This window comes from Phasianus colchicus, chromosome 12, assembly GCF_987193195.1.
Source record: "Phasianus colchicus chromosome 12, bPhaCol1.hap1.1, whole genome shotgun sequence".
Classification (NCBI taxonomy): Eukaryota; Metazoa; Chordata; class Aves; order Galliformes; family Phasianidae; genus Phasianus; species Phasianus colchicus.
In genome coordinates, this window is record NC_143447.1 from 6,989,045 (window position 1) to 7,001,130 (window position 12,086).

At 39.0% G+C, this 12,086-nt stretch overlaps 1 protein-coding gene and 1 long non-coding RNA gene across 8 annotated transcripts in view; one reads left to right on the plus strand and one right to left on the minus strand.

Moving 5' to 3' along the window:
• LOC116244643 (uncharacterized) overlaps nucleotides 1-12,086 on the plus strand; it is a 126,607-nt gene that overhangs the window by 56,372 nt on the left and 58,149 nt on the right. The gene's annotated exons all lie outside the window — the stretch shown is intronic.
• CHRFAM7A (CHRNA7 (exons 5-10) and FAM7A (exons A-E) fusion) overlaps nucleotides 1,711-12,086 on the minus strand; it is a 41,119-nt gene continuing 30,743 nt past the window's right edge. For both annotated transcript variants that reach the window (XM_090148793.1, XM_031616471.2), the window contains exons 5-10: nucleotides 11,663-11,742; nucleotides 10,491-10,658; nucleotides 9,922-10,116; nucleotides 8,493-8,579; nucleotides 7,466-7,575; nucleotides 1,711-5,222 (exon numbers count right to left, since the gene is read on the minus strand). In XM_090148793.1, the coding sequence (XP_090004919.1) occupies nucleotides 4,704-5,222; nucleotides 7,466-7,575; nucleotides 8,493-8,579; nucleotides 9,922-10,116; nucleotides 10,491-10,658; nucleotides 11,663-11,742 (1,159 nt within the window). In that variant the 3' untranslated portion in view covers nucleotides 1,711-4,703. The remainder of the gene's footprint in view (nucleotides 5,223-7,465; nucleotides 7,576-8,492; nucleotides 8,580-9,921; nucleotides 10,117-10,490; nucleotides 10,659-11,662; nucleotides 11,743-12,086) is intronic.

The following is a 12,086-nucleotide window of genomic DNA, read 5'->3' on the forward strand; positions in this document are numbered from 1 at the left end:
AGTGACAATGAAAGGCTTTCATTTATGGTTATAGTCTTGTAAACTCTCGTTTGATTTCCAGGTTAGATTTGCTTTAATTGCATGTAGGGATTCTGTTTGCAGCCTTTTGGGATATACTGATGTTAAAATATCAGGAGGTTAGGCTAAGATATTGGTTTTGACTAAGAGAATATATTCTGATTGTTATAGGATTAAAATGGGCTGGCTGGTTCTGTTACTCCCTGCAGCCACAAGATCCAATGCTCTGGTGGACGTTGCCACCATTTATTGCCACACAGCAATGAATTGGAGCTGCTCATATGTCAGCTCCTAAACTACAGCAGCTTTCAGTCTGCATAACAACCAACCAGATGTCTGAGAACGGTAGCAAACAATCTCCAAGTGCTTCAGAGATGGAGTATGTGTGATAATAGACTCACACAGAATGCCAAATGCTGTCTATATGATACGTGGTGCTGAACCCATGCAACCATGCTGAAGTATGAAGTCTAAGGTAGTGTATCTATCCTGATTGTCACTGCTCCAGGAGAGAAGGCACGCACATTGGCTTGGCCAAGTGAGCCTCATGTGTGTACCTGACTGTGTGACCAGGGGCAGCTCCTAGCCAAAACCAGAGTGGCTGCATAACAACTGTGGGCTGTATGACTGTGTAGTGATCTCAACCAAACTGATCTTCATAGGCGATTCTTTACAAGCGTGGGACAAATAAGAGAATGATGTCTTGGATTACTTGTTTCAGCAACCCTTGCTTCTCACTACGGGCGTGTGCCCAGCAGGATGCTGTAAAGATACATAGTTTTTTTGTCAGGAGATTCTCAGCCTATGGGCAAAACTCACACCTGTCTATACTGCCGGATTTTTCTCCCCATCAGGGGGTATTTTACTGACCAGGTATTTTTTCACCAGTGGCCAATAAATGAACCTTGTAGCACAATAAATTGGCAGTTTATTTAGCTAGGATTAATTTGCTTTTTTCTTTGTTGATAATTTTTTTTTTCTGTGCTAAGGTTTGAAGAGAATTAATTGAGGCCAGTCCAAAGCATATTTGGCATTTCATTCCTACTTATTTAACTTTGACAGCCCATGTATGACTAAGGTAATGTGTATTTGGTGTGGGATTGGTTTCCTAGGAGGATGTGATGTGTTTTTAATTATCAAAGAGCTTTCTCATCACAGAATGCTATTTCCAAAGACATTTTTCTTTCTTTTATGGTCTTTTGTGGTCTTTACTGCTGGAGTTTGTTTCCATCTTACAAAAATGAAAAAGAATCAAAATTCTCTTGATCTAAATCTTTTATTTGTACTGCACTGAAAAAGTATTGAATAGGTTATATGACAGTCATTACCTGACAGATGTAACATCACTTTCTAATGCCCTCTACTCAGTATTTCTTAATGTAGAAGACTACAACAAAAGGGAAAACAAACAAACAAAAAAACCCATGACTTTGGTTTACGTTCTATTCTTGATAGAGAAAATGAAAAGTAGAATTGTCACAGGTGAACTGAGATTATATCCTGCAGCTACAGAGATTGTAAAGAGAATTTAAAGAAACCTTTAAAAAGAGTCTCATATAGTATTATCAATTCTTATATAAAATAATTTATGATTTTAAATACTGTTTAAATAATTTATCTGTATTTAAAACTAACCTTTTAAAATTGTTTGGAACATATTTGGCATTAATGCTTAAATAGTTACTTTTAAATATTAAAAAGTTTTTTTAAATATTCAATACAATTCAATATAAAACCAGAAAAAGTAATATACATTGTTCACACAGTATTGTACATGACAGCTGACCTCTGGAGTGAGCTTTTCAATTTGTCAGACGAGTCAGAGCTTAGCTGTGGTGAACCACTTGCTTATCCTCTTTTTCTGGACTCTTAAAATCATAACAGATCCTTATATAATATTATATGAGCATACTGTATACAGCATTTATTCCCATCTCTATGTCCAGAACTATAAACATTTCCTCAGCATTTATATCAAAATACTGTTTAGTGCACACAAATATTTGACACACACAAGAAACATACCAATTTTGCTCTGCTCAGTTATATGAAAAATGAACTCATAGGTGCAAAATAAGACTGTCACTGTTGTATTTAAGGTTTATAACCATGCTCTTACCAAATGTTTTTGGGTTGCATTGATGGTGGGAAAACTAGAATTCACTTTTCTCCTTGGTGCATCTTCATTACTCCTTCCAGTGTTAAAGGCAGTAGGGTAGGCATGATGCTGGTGTCTTACAAGTAGTTTGTCTAACACCTGGTATTTGCTGACAGTGCGAAATACAAACTTGGGCAGGAATTACAACAAAGCTCAGTCACCAGTCTGCAATTTTAAAGCACAGATGCATCTGCTCTTAATAAACAAGGTTAATTACTGTCAGTTCATAAATCACTTTCTGTCTTCTCCCTTAAAGAACTCCTGTACTTAGCAAGATCACTTTTACAGAAGATGTAAATAGATTCCAGTGGAAAGAGGGTTATCCTCCTGCCTCCTGTGGAACGTGTGTCAGATGGTGTGTGGTCGCAGGAGTTGCATCCCACTGCACGCGTCCACACACCTTTTCTTTTTGAAACATCCTTATCTAACAAGACCCCAGAGCTTTAAAAAAAAAAACTGTGAATGGAACGTTCTATTTAGCTACTTAGAGTTACTTAGAGAAAGAAAAATACAGATGCTAACCAACATTTGTATCAGGAAGCTTGTTCTAGAAATGTTGCTCAGCAGAGCAGTATGTGTCACACTGTGTCATTCACAAAGGAACAAAATTCATTTCAGAGTCTGGGCTCATATTTTCCTATTTATATGCAATCTACAAACTAGAAATTACTGCAGGAGTTATTGTGTGGCTAATTCTTAATAATTGTTCCTGAAAAAAATAAGTTCTTCACACAAGAATTTCAAAGTTTCAAGACAGGATTCCAAGAAGGACTCAAATGCTTTACTCAGATCTTTGCAGTATGAGATTCTGAATGAACTTTTCATGAAGACAATGCACAAACCATGAGAAATATTCTGCTACTTTTCTCTTCTCCTGCCCTTTTATATGGCATGACGGAGGGTTGAGCAAGAGGTTACCTCTGGTGAAGGACTGCAGTGACTCTGGGCTTGCTTGGCACGCAATTTGATTTTCCTGCTGTTAGGGAAGCAGGCCTTGGAAAAGAAAGTGACATCTACGTAGTGCACGTATTTCAGTCACTATTTTAATACACCTTGGGAGATAGACTTGCCTCAAGTTTCTTATCTCATGGTAAAAATCATGGTACCACAACAGGCCTCCATTTGTGTGTTTGTCAACCTCAGTCAAAAAGCCAGGGTTCTACAGGACAAAGCAAGCAGTCAGTGCTAAAGTAATCTTTGCCTGTGTCTTTTACCACTTATAGCATGGTCAGGAATATTGCTATACTAGCAGGAGACTGGTTCTTAGCTTCACACAGTTTCAGACCTTGATATTATCTGCACTATTCATTAAAAAGAATTTGTATTTAAGACTTAATCTTTCCTGGGATGTATGTATAGTTTATACATATTATTTATAATTAATTAATGCTCTTCGTATGATAAACTGAGCAGAAAGGATGCAGTTTTCTTGTTAGGACATGTTATGGTGTCTCAATGAAAAGAGGTCTATAAAAGGCTAAGCAAGCAACAGATCAAACGTTTCACATTGAAATGAAAAGCTGGACCTGCTGATTTAATGATTTGTTGTTTTTTTGTTGTTTTTTTTTTTTTGCTTTGGATCTGTCATTACATTTGAGCCTGTACAAGACAGTTACTGTTAACTGGATTTCAATGCAGAAAAAGTAAAGAGACAAGTGTGTATAATTTATTATTTTTTTTAACAAACGAAGGTAAAGCCGTCATAAATACTTCATTTTCTTTATGTCATTGTAAAGGGTAAAAACTGACAGAAGTCGTTAGTTGAAAGAATGTTTTTCTGGAGAGAAGGGAGTTGTAATAAACACTGCAATTACTGTGAAGCCTTTTTAAGAATCCAGGCCATGCTTCTAGGCCAAGTCCAGGAAGTGACAGAAGGACAAGATATGTGCTGTTTCATCTTGACTTTCATCTTTTTGATGTCTCAGGCAAAAATCAGAATCCTCTGTACTCACATAAGCTCACTGCAAAATGCATTGAGGGATTTAAAATGTGTCTGGTTGTGAGTGAGCTGCGAGGTCTGTACTCACTAAGAACCAGAGATAGCAAGGTGTTCTTACTCTTTTTTTTCCCTCTGTCATTTGAGTTTCCTTTCCTTCAGATTTAATCCTCTCCAAAACATAGGGCTAACTTCTATCTTTTAAAGCAAATTCTGGAAGAAACGACGTTTCTGGCATTACCTACCTATTAATTTATGTACTAGCCAGTTTGAAATGCATAGAAGATGCCCGAGCACTATCCTTTCATTCTGAATGGACTTGCACTCACTTTGCATCTCCCACAGCAAGGTGCTCGGAGGAGCTGAGCACACAGCCCAGGGGGAAGGATCCCTGGCTCCCCTTCTGAAAGGGTGCTGCCCTTTAGAAAGGAACCCAGGGCCAGAGGGGTGTCAGGGGAGTAGGGGGGAGGGCAAAAGACAGAGGACAACGAGATACAGTGTGCTCATTAAAAACAAGCAAACGAACAAACAAAAAAATACACTCTTATTTGCTACATATGATATTTCAGAGAATCAAATCATAGTTAGAAGTTAAGCAAAATCTTTAGAAACAGCCTCTACAAAGTTTGGTGCTGACATTAAGATACCAATTGTACAAATGATAGTGAAGACCGAAAATGCCATCAAGCAGAGCCGGTCTACTACAGAAGCTGCAAACTTCCATTCATTGCAAATGGCTTCTTCTTCATCCTGGTCTCTGAACCTGTTTGCAATGTATCTGACCTCTTCCAGAATCTTAGCCAAATCCGGGTCGCCTTCAGAGGGGTGGCCACTGTGCAGAAGATTTTCTTCCTCTGTTGGTGAACAGGTCATCCTCCCACAGATCACCCCTGAATCAGTGGTGGGTGTGCAGTGAACCCCATCCAGCCCTCGAAACCCAATATACAGCATATTCCCATTACTGCATTGCTGACCACTCACAGTGTTCATCTCCACGCTTGACAGGCTGCATCGCCGCTGTTTATGTTGACAGGCAGGACGCACTTTATCTTCCCCTGGTCTCTTCATCCTCAGAAACCAAGCACACCAATTCAGAAGGATGACTCTTGTCTGGAAGAAAATTACAGAGAATAAGCACCTCTTGACACAGCTGCTGTCTTTGGTAGCTCTTTCTGTTTCTATAGCCTCTGTGACTCTCGGGTCCGTGGTCTCTGCTTGGTCTGAGCTGAAGTTTTAGAAAATGGTGCAGTGTTTTTCCAGATGGTTAGTTTGCCACTCACTGAGGCTGCTTTCTTAGTCCACCAGTGCTGTGGGCTGCCTCAGGCTGACTGTCACTACAGGGAGTGCCTCCCTGCTGGGAGTCTCCATGCTGTTGATTTTTCCCTATGCTAAAGTAGCAATATGGCAGTCTTTTCTACCTTTACTATAAACAGTGAGTAAATAAAAAACGCTTACCGAATAAGTTATTTTTTTAATAGTCTCAGTAGCTCTGCTTTAGACAGTTAGCAAATTGAAGCACAAATATGAATGAAAGAACTGTAATATTAAATCCATGTGGCATTACTGCTCAGAGGAGGCTGCTAAGACAGACGCTATGCTGGGCTGGAATAGACCATTAACCTTTACAGTGTTCTGGCTCTGTTCTCATATTACTTTCAGGACAATTGACTGTAGCTTTTAGAAAACAAATCTGTATGTAATATGGAGAAAAAGTGGAAAAATTAGTTTGATCTAAAAATAATTTTGTGAATTTAATTAGTGTGTATCATTTTATTGTTTTCCACATTGCCTTAATCCAGCCATACAGAAACTGCAGGCAAGCCAGGTCTGCATCCGAATGTTCCGATTCAGATGCAAGCTTCTATTATTTATTTCAATCAGATTTTAAGAGCTCGTTCCAGTGTTTCTTTTCCGGACCAGTAATGAAATATTATTGCCTTATATAATATACAAATCTCGCACTGTAATTAATATTAGATTTGGTCCATTTATTCTGACTGCGAATTACTATTAGAGAAGATGTTATATCCAGGCAAACATTCCAATTAAATATAGATTTTGTCTTGTTACTCTTTCTCTGCTATTGTGCCTCGCCTAGAAAGATAATAATTTATTAACTGACAGCCTGGTGCAGAACAGCAGTATCCAAATAAATTCCAGTGGACTTCAGCTTCTCAATACCAGAGTACCTCCAGTGCTGTTTTCTGGTGGTTGACTCAGCGCTACAGATTTATCTCTTCAGCCATCACTCTAGAGATACATACCTTTCATTCTCTTCATTCAAAGTTATTTTAAAGTCACATCCCCAGAACGGACCAGAGAATATCTCATCACTTCTTGTCTGCAGGGCACTGCTCTGTGCACTTTTTTTTTTTTTTTTTTTTTTTTTGCTAGTAGGGATAATAACTGGAAGTTCTAGAGAGATTAAAAAAAGAGGTCTTTCTACCTTCACTAAGGCTTCAGGCTGCTGTGAGTTGTTGGGCAGTAAGACTGAATAGTTAGTTAGCTGCTATTCATCAATAATTAGTAACTCCAAGATGGAGACTGATGTTCTCTGTAAAAAGAACCGCTTATAGAACGATGTCCCTAAATGGAATCATAGAGTCATTAGGGTTGGAAAAGATCTCTGAGATCACTGAGTCCAACTGTATCTGTGGATCACTCTTAGAAAAACACTTCAGTTTTTCTCTGCGCTTTAAAGATGCTCTTGACTAGAGATGTGAAGATCAGAATTTTCAGAGCAACTTTCACTTCAGCAGCCATCTTTAACAAGAGTGCTGTGGGCAACTGACAGTTTGTCAGTTCTGTCACATCAGCTAATTTGCAGTGGCTGCACCTTTATGCTAGTCTGTTCCATGCATTTGTAATCTCTACCAGCACTCTGCTGTTTCCTTCTACCTGTTTCACTTCTGACAGAATCACAGAATCACAGAATTGGCCAGGGTTGGAAGGGACCTCAAGGATCATGAATCTCCAACCCCCCTGCCACACGCAGGGCCACCAACCATTCCACCTAATGCTAGACCAGACTGCCCAGACATATGCAACTTATTTGAAAATCATATTTATTTATGGATTTAGGGTCCAGCAAAATGCTGAGGTGCTTCTAGCTGTTGTAAAGATTTGGGTTATAGAAGTAAGATGAATAAATTCATATTTCTCACTCTCTCAGAAGAAAGGTATCTGGACACATCATTTCTGGTGAAACTGCCTTTCAAAACAAAATGTTTAGCAAGGATATATGCATAGATTTTTATTTAGCCATAAGTAGTACAAATGAATCACTAGCTAATGTGTCACATCTCTGATCCGGACATTTATGCAATGGATAGAGCATTACAATCAAATCTTACCCATTTAGGCATTTTTCCCCCATCTGGATCATGATGATGGTATTGTAGAACAATAACAGTGACAACAACAGAGAGGCCAACAATAATCATGGTGCTGGCAAAATACTGAGCTGCAAAACAAACAGTTAATTATAGCGGTATACTTTGGCAGATGTTGTTTTATATCTATTATAAGCAGTGCTTATGTACACGACATGAAGTTATTTTTCTAGTGTAGTGCTATATGTGTGACATCAGGTACTGGTGAAAGATTTCTCAAAAACAGAGAGCAGCTGTTTTCAGAGGGCAGTCAACCTTCAGTAATGGTCTCAGTAGAAGCGAGCACCTGCCTTTCCTAAGCAACACTGACAAAGTGGTCCTCTTTTATTTTTTTTCATCAGTAGCTTAGAGATTTGTCGCATTTCTTTTTAAAAGTTTCTTCTTCTCTTTGAGCAATTGCACTAGGAAGATTTCACTGTGCCCAGCTCTATGTTCCTTGTGTCTCACTAGTAGTGTCTCAGCTGCAACGTCGATAGGAAAGTGACTCCCATACACTCTCCAAAAATGAGATGTCACTTCCCTCTTTGCTCAGACCAGACAGCACTGAAGTTGCACAGAGCATCACATATATGAGATATTCTTCAACTGGCAACACATGCTATCTGACACTGGGGAAATATAGGCCGCTTGGGAGTCCTGTTGGAGGGCTGCCAATCCCCTGCTGCAGCCCTGCGCCATTCTCAGTGTCCCATCCCCTCTCCCAGTCTCAAGGCTCCTTGCAAGCTCTGGCTATGCTGCTTTTGCTGATGGTGGTGTTCCTTCCTGCAGTGCATCTCTGCCTCACTCCTCACACTGAGGGGCCAGACACCTTCTGTCCCTAAGGAAGTCACTGCTGCACACTCACGCACAGTCAATCCTGAGCACTGTTTTCTATTTCAACTGCAGCAGGCCATTCTATATGTAGTTTGCTTTACTGCTGGCTTTCATGAAAGTCATTGCTTCTCATTTGACATAAAATAAAAGTGAATAAAAGCTGCAATTAGCTTACCAATTAAGGGCACGGAATCAGATGTTGCTGGCATAATTTCAGCTACAAGTAACATGAAGACAGTGAGAGACAATAAAACTGTTATACCTGAAAAACAAATGTGAAGTACGAAAGCAGGTCAGTAGCTTGTAAGACAGCAAGTGAACATGAGACAGTGTGCTCTGCCAGACAGCTGTATTCCCACCGTGCCCCTGGCCAGCAGCTCTGGTGCTCCTGCCCTGCCCTGGCAGCCACAGGGTCAGCAGCAGGGCAGTAAGGCTGGTGTCAGTGCTGGCCCAGGACACCACTGTGACTAGGAAGGTTTTGATGGACTCTCAGTTTTCTGAACTTGCATGGCTGTGTGTATTTTTAGATCCTTATAACTGTTCAGCTTTTATCACTATTTGCTAATTAGCTGAGGTGAATCAAAGTACTTCTTGTTCCTCATTTGCTTTAGAAACATGATGTGATTTGTGGTATTTGAGCTTATGAGACTTGATTAATTGGTGTGGAAGCTACAGTACAGGTAGTGTAATACATAAGATTCCTGAAAAAGAATTTGCTTTGTTGTATTGGATGGACTTGGACGTTTTTCAGTACTGGTGGCTGGGTTCTGCGTGTGGCTGTGTGCAAGGTGTGACAGCTCATTTGTCAGTAGTCCCCATCTCTCAGAACAGGGCCCTGTTCTTTTCTCAGGACTCATCTGAAACAACAGGGAACCACTGTCAGGTGGAAAAGGATTTAGGAACAAAGAATTCATCTTAAAAATGTGGAGGGAGTTCATGGCTAGGGAGGCCACTACTCAGTTTAATTGTTTTCTGGAGAAATGTTTAGCATTTAGCAGCTGCATTCATTTAGTAGAAGCCAGTGTATTTGCAGTGTTGAATGAGGCAAAATATTTCATTGCATATCTAACCACCATCTTAAGGATCAAGTATCTAAACTCATCAGACTTCTTTCACAAGCCAATAATTTAGTTTTAAATTGCTATTAAAAATAGAATGTAGCAGTTAAATGGAATCAGTCTTTCTGAGCAGCCAAAAAGTAATCCTAGGCTCTTAACACGACTCGTTATTAAAAGGAACCATTAAGAAGAATGCCACGTTGAGGCGCTGAAATGCAGATTTGTAAGCTTAAGTTTAAATCAGTGAATGTGGAGTTTTTCCTTCAGCAATTAAACATGAAAAAATGAATCCTTTCTTCTGAAGGATGATAGTTACGAATCATCATGCTTCTGGTTGGGCGGTGGGAATTTCTGCCTTTCACAGCTCTGGCGTCCCCTAAAGCTTTTGCAGCAAAGGTTAAACAGTGACACCTGGTCTTCAGGATCACACACAGTAAAAACAGTTGATGAGGCAGAACAGGACACATAAACTATGCCTCCTTGTTCCCCAAGATTGTTCAAAAAGAAATTTTAAAATGACAACTTTCTTCATTTGGTAATATTTACCTAGTGAGATCTTTTCTCCTGAGTCTGCTGGAAGCAGAAAGACTAATAAGGCAAGTGCTGATATCAGTACGCAGGGAATAAGAAGGTTGAGTCCATAGTAGAGAGTCCTGCGTCTCATAGTTACTGTGAATGTTATATCTGGGTATGGTTCTTTACAGCACTCATAAAAGCTCTCAGTTCTCTTCCCAGGAATTCCTGTGTAAAAGGGAAAAGGAAGGACACACAACATTAATGTCAACAGATTATGGAGAGATTGTTTTAGAAATAAATAAACATAGCTTTTTTAGCCTTGCTATGGGTAAAGCTGCTTCTTCAAATTTAATTCCAAAATACGTCATTTTTATCAGGTAATAATGGAAAAATAGATAAAAATGTATACTGAATTCAAGCTCACTTTTTAATGTTGATTCTCATCTTAAGTCTGTTCCCACAGCTTTAAACACCACCACCATGGTCATTTATTAATTTAATTTCTGTCTTCATTTCTCAATTGTTATTCTACCCATTTCAGCAGTGAAGTGCTGATAAGGCTGCAAGTTCAGAGTGTATACAAATAATGAAGAGCTTACCTACTAAATCCCACTCTCCATTTGAAATATAGCCAGATATATCTGCTTCTTGCATTTGTAAGTCTAAGGACCAGCCTCCGTATGTCCAAGAGCCAAACTTCAGGTTACACTTCTGAACATCAAATGGAAACCAACGCACATCTATGTAGCACGAGCTTTTAAATATGCCTAGATTGGATTTTAAACAAGAACACTAAATTGAAATGCTCATTCCATGATATTTCATGTCTCTTTTGTAACCTGATCTTGTTCTACATTGCATCTTTTGGCATTTACTTGTAAAGCATACTTGATCTCAGCTGTGTCTTGAGATGTGAAGAGCAAAAGTCAGTTACAGAAAAGGGAAGGAACTGCACTATTAATGTGTTGATGTTGTAAACTATTTTTGAACTACACTTAGGCACGTAGTAGGAAATGATTCAGAGAAGAGCTCCATTCTCTAGATATTGTGTGTTAGAAAGAAATGCGGCAGAGTATGCACAGTGCTTCTCTTATTTCTATTACTGGATAAAATAAGAAGTGAACCCTGATGTCTTCTGGAGATCTCAGATTTAATTTGCCTGGAAAGCACTTGGCTCTATTGCTGTATATCTAAAATTCTAATTCTAGGCAGAAGTAATTCTGAGAATTGTGGTAATTGAGTTGGGGAACAGGAACAGAAATCCACTGAAACACACCCAGAGACAGTTCAGATATCAAAGGACCAGACACAGACTGTGTTCCTTCCAGATTCAAAACCGTTTTGATGAAGAATTCAGTGAGTCATTTCAAATAGATGGTACGTCCCATACCATGTTTCTAAGCATCTCATTATAAAAGTAACGTGCTAATAGGAGAAACAGCCATGTTAATGAAATACATTTTTATTGAGAGATTACCTTTGATTCAATAAACAATGACTTGTTACATAAAGGGCTTTTATTTTTTATCTTCTTATACTTCATGCTTCTGTAATAGCGTATTATGACAGAATAATTTAAGTGATGCCAATAAGAAATCTTCTATGGTGGTTTTCATACAAAAGCATTAACCACATTCAGGATGCATCTAGTTTTAAATCCAGCAGATGATGGTTAGATAAGTAAAATACCGATGAATTTCTGTCAAATTTGAAAGCACACCATATATAAGCAGTCTGAGTTATTAGAATTTATGATATGGAAACAGCCTACCTGGTGGCAGATATTGGCAATGTCCCGAAGAATTGACTAAAACATTAGTGTGAAATGTAGCATCAAATCTTTCATCAGCACTAGAACAGGGAAGAAACAAAGTGGGTTATATGGTCTTTGGCTCAAAATATCTGAGAAGATATTTCTTTTTCATAAAAGGATTCTTTCTCCCCAAGATAAAGCTTGTCAGCTCTACTCCTGGCACCAGTTTTCTGTGGTCTCAGGGTAAATGCCTTAATACTATTGGACTTGTTCCTGATTAACAGCTTAAGCGGAGGTGAATCACCTCATTCCCTCTGCTCATTTACCCTGCGGGATTTGCTACAGTGCATGGCTCTATTGATTTCCATTTGGATAGTAAGCACTTTTAAAAAACTTCTCAAGCAATTGTACAGGGAAATCTGTTCTCTTGCAGTCTACATTT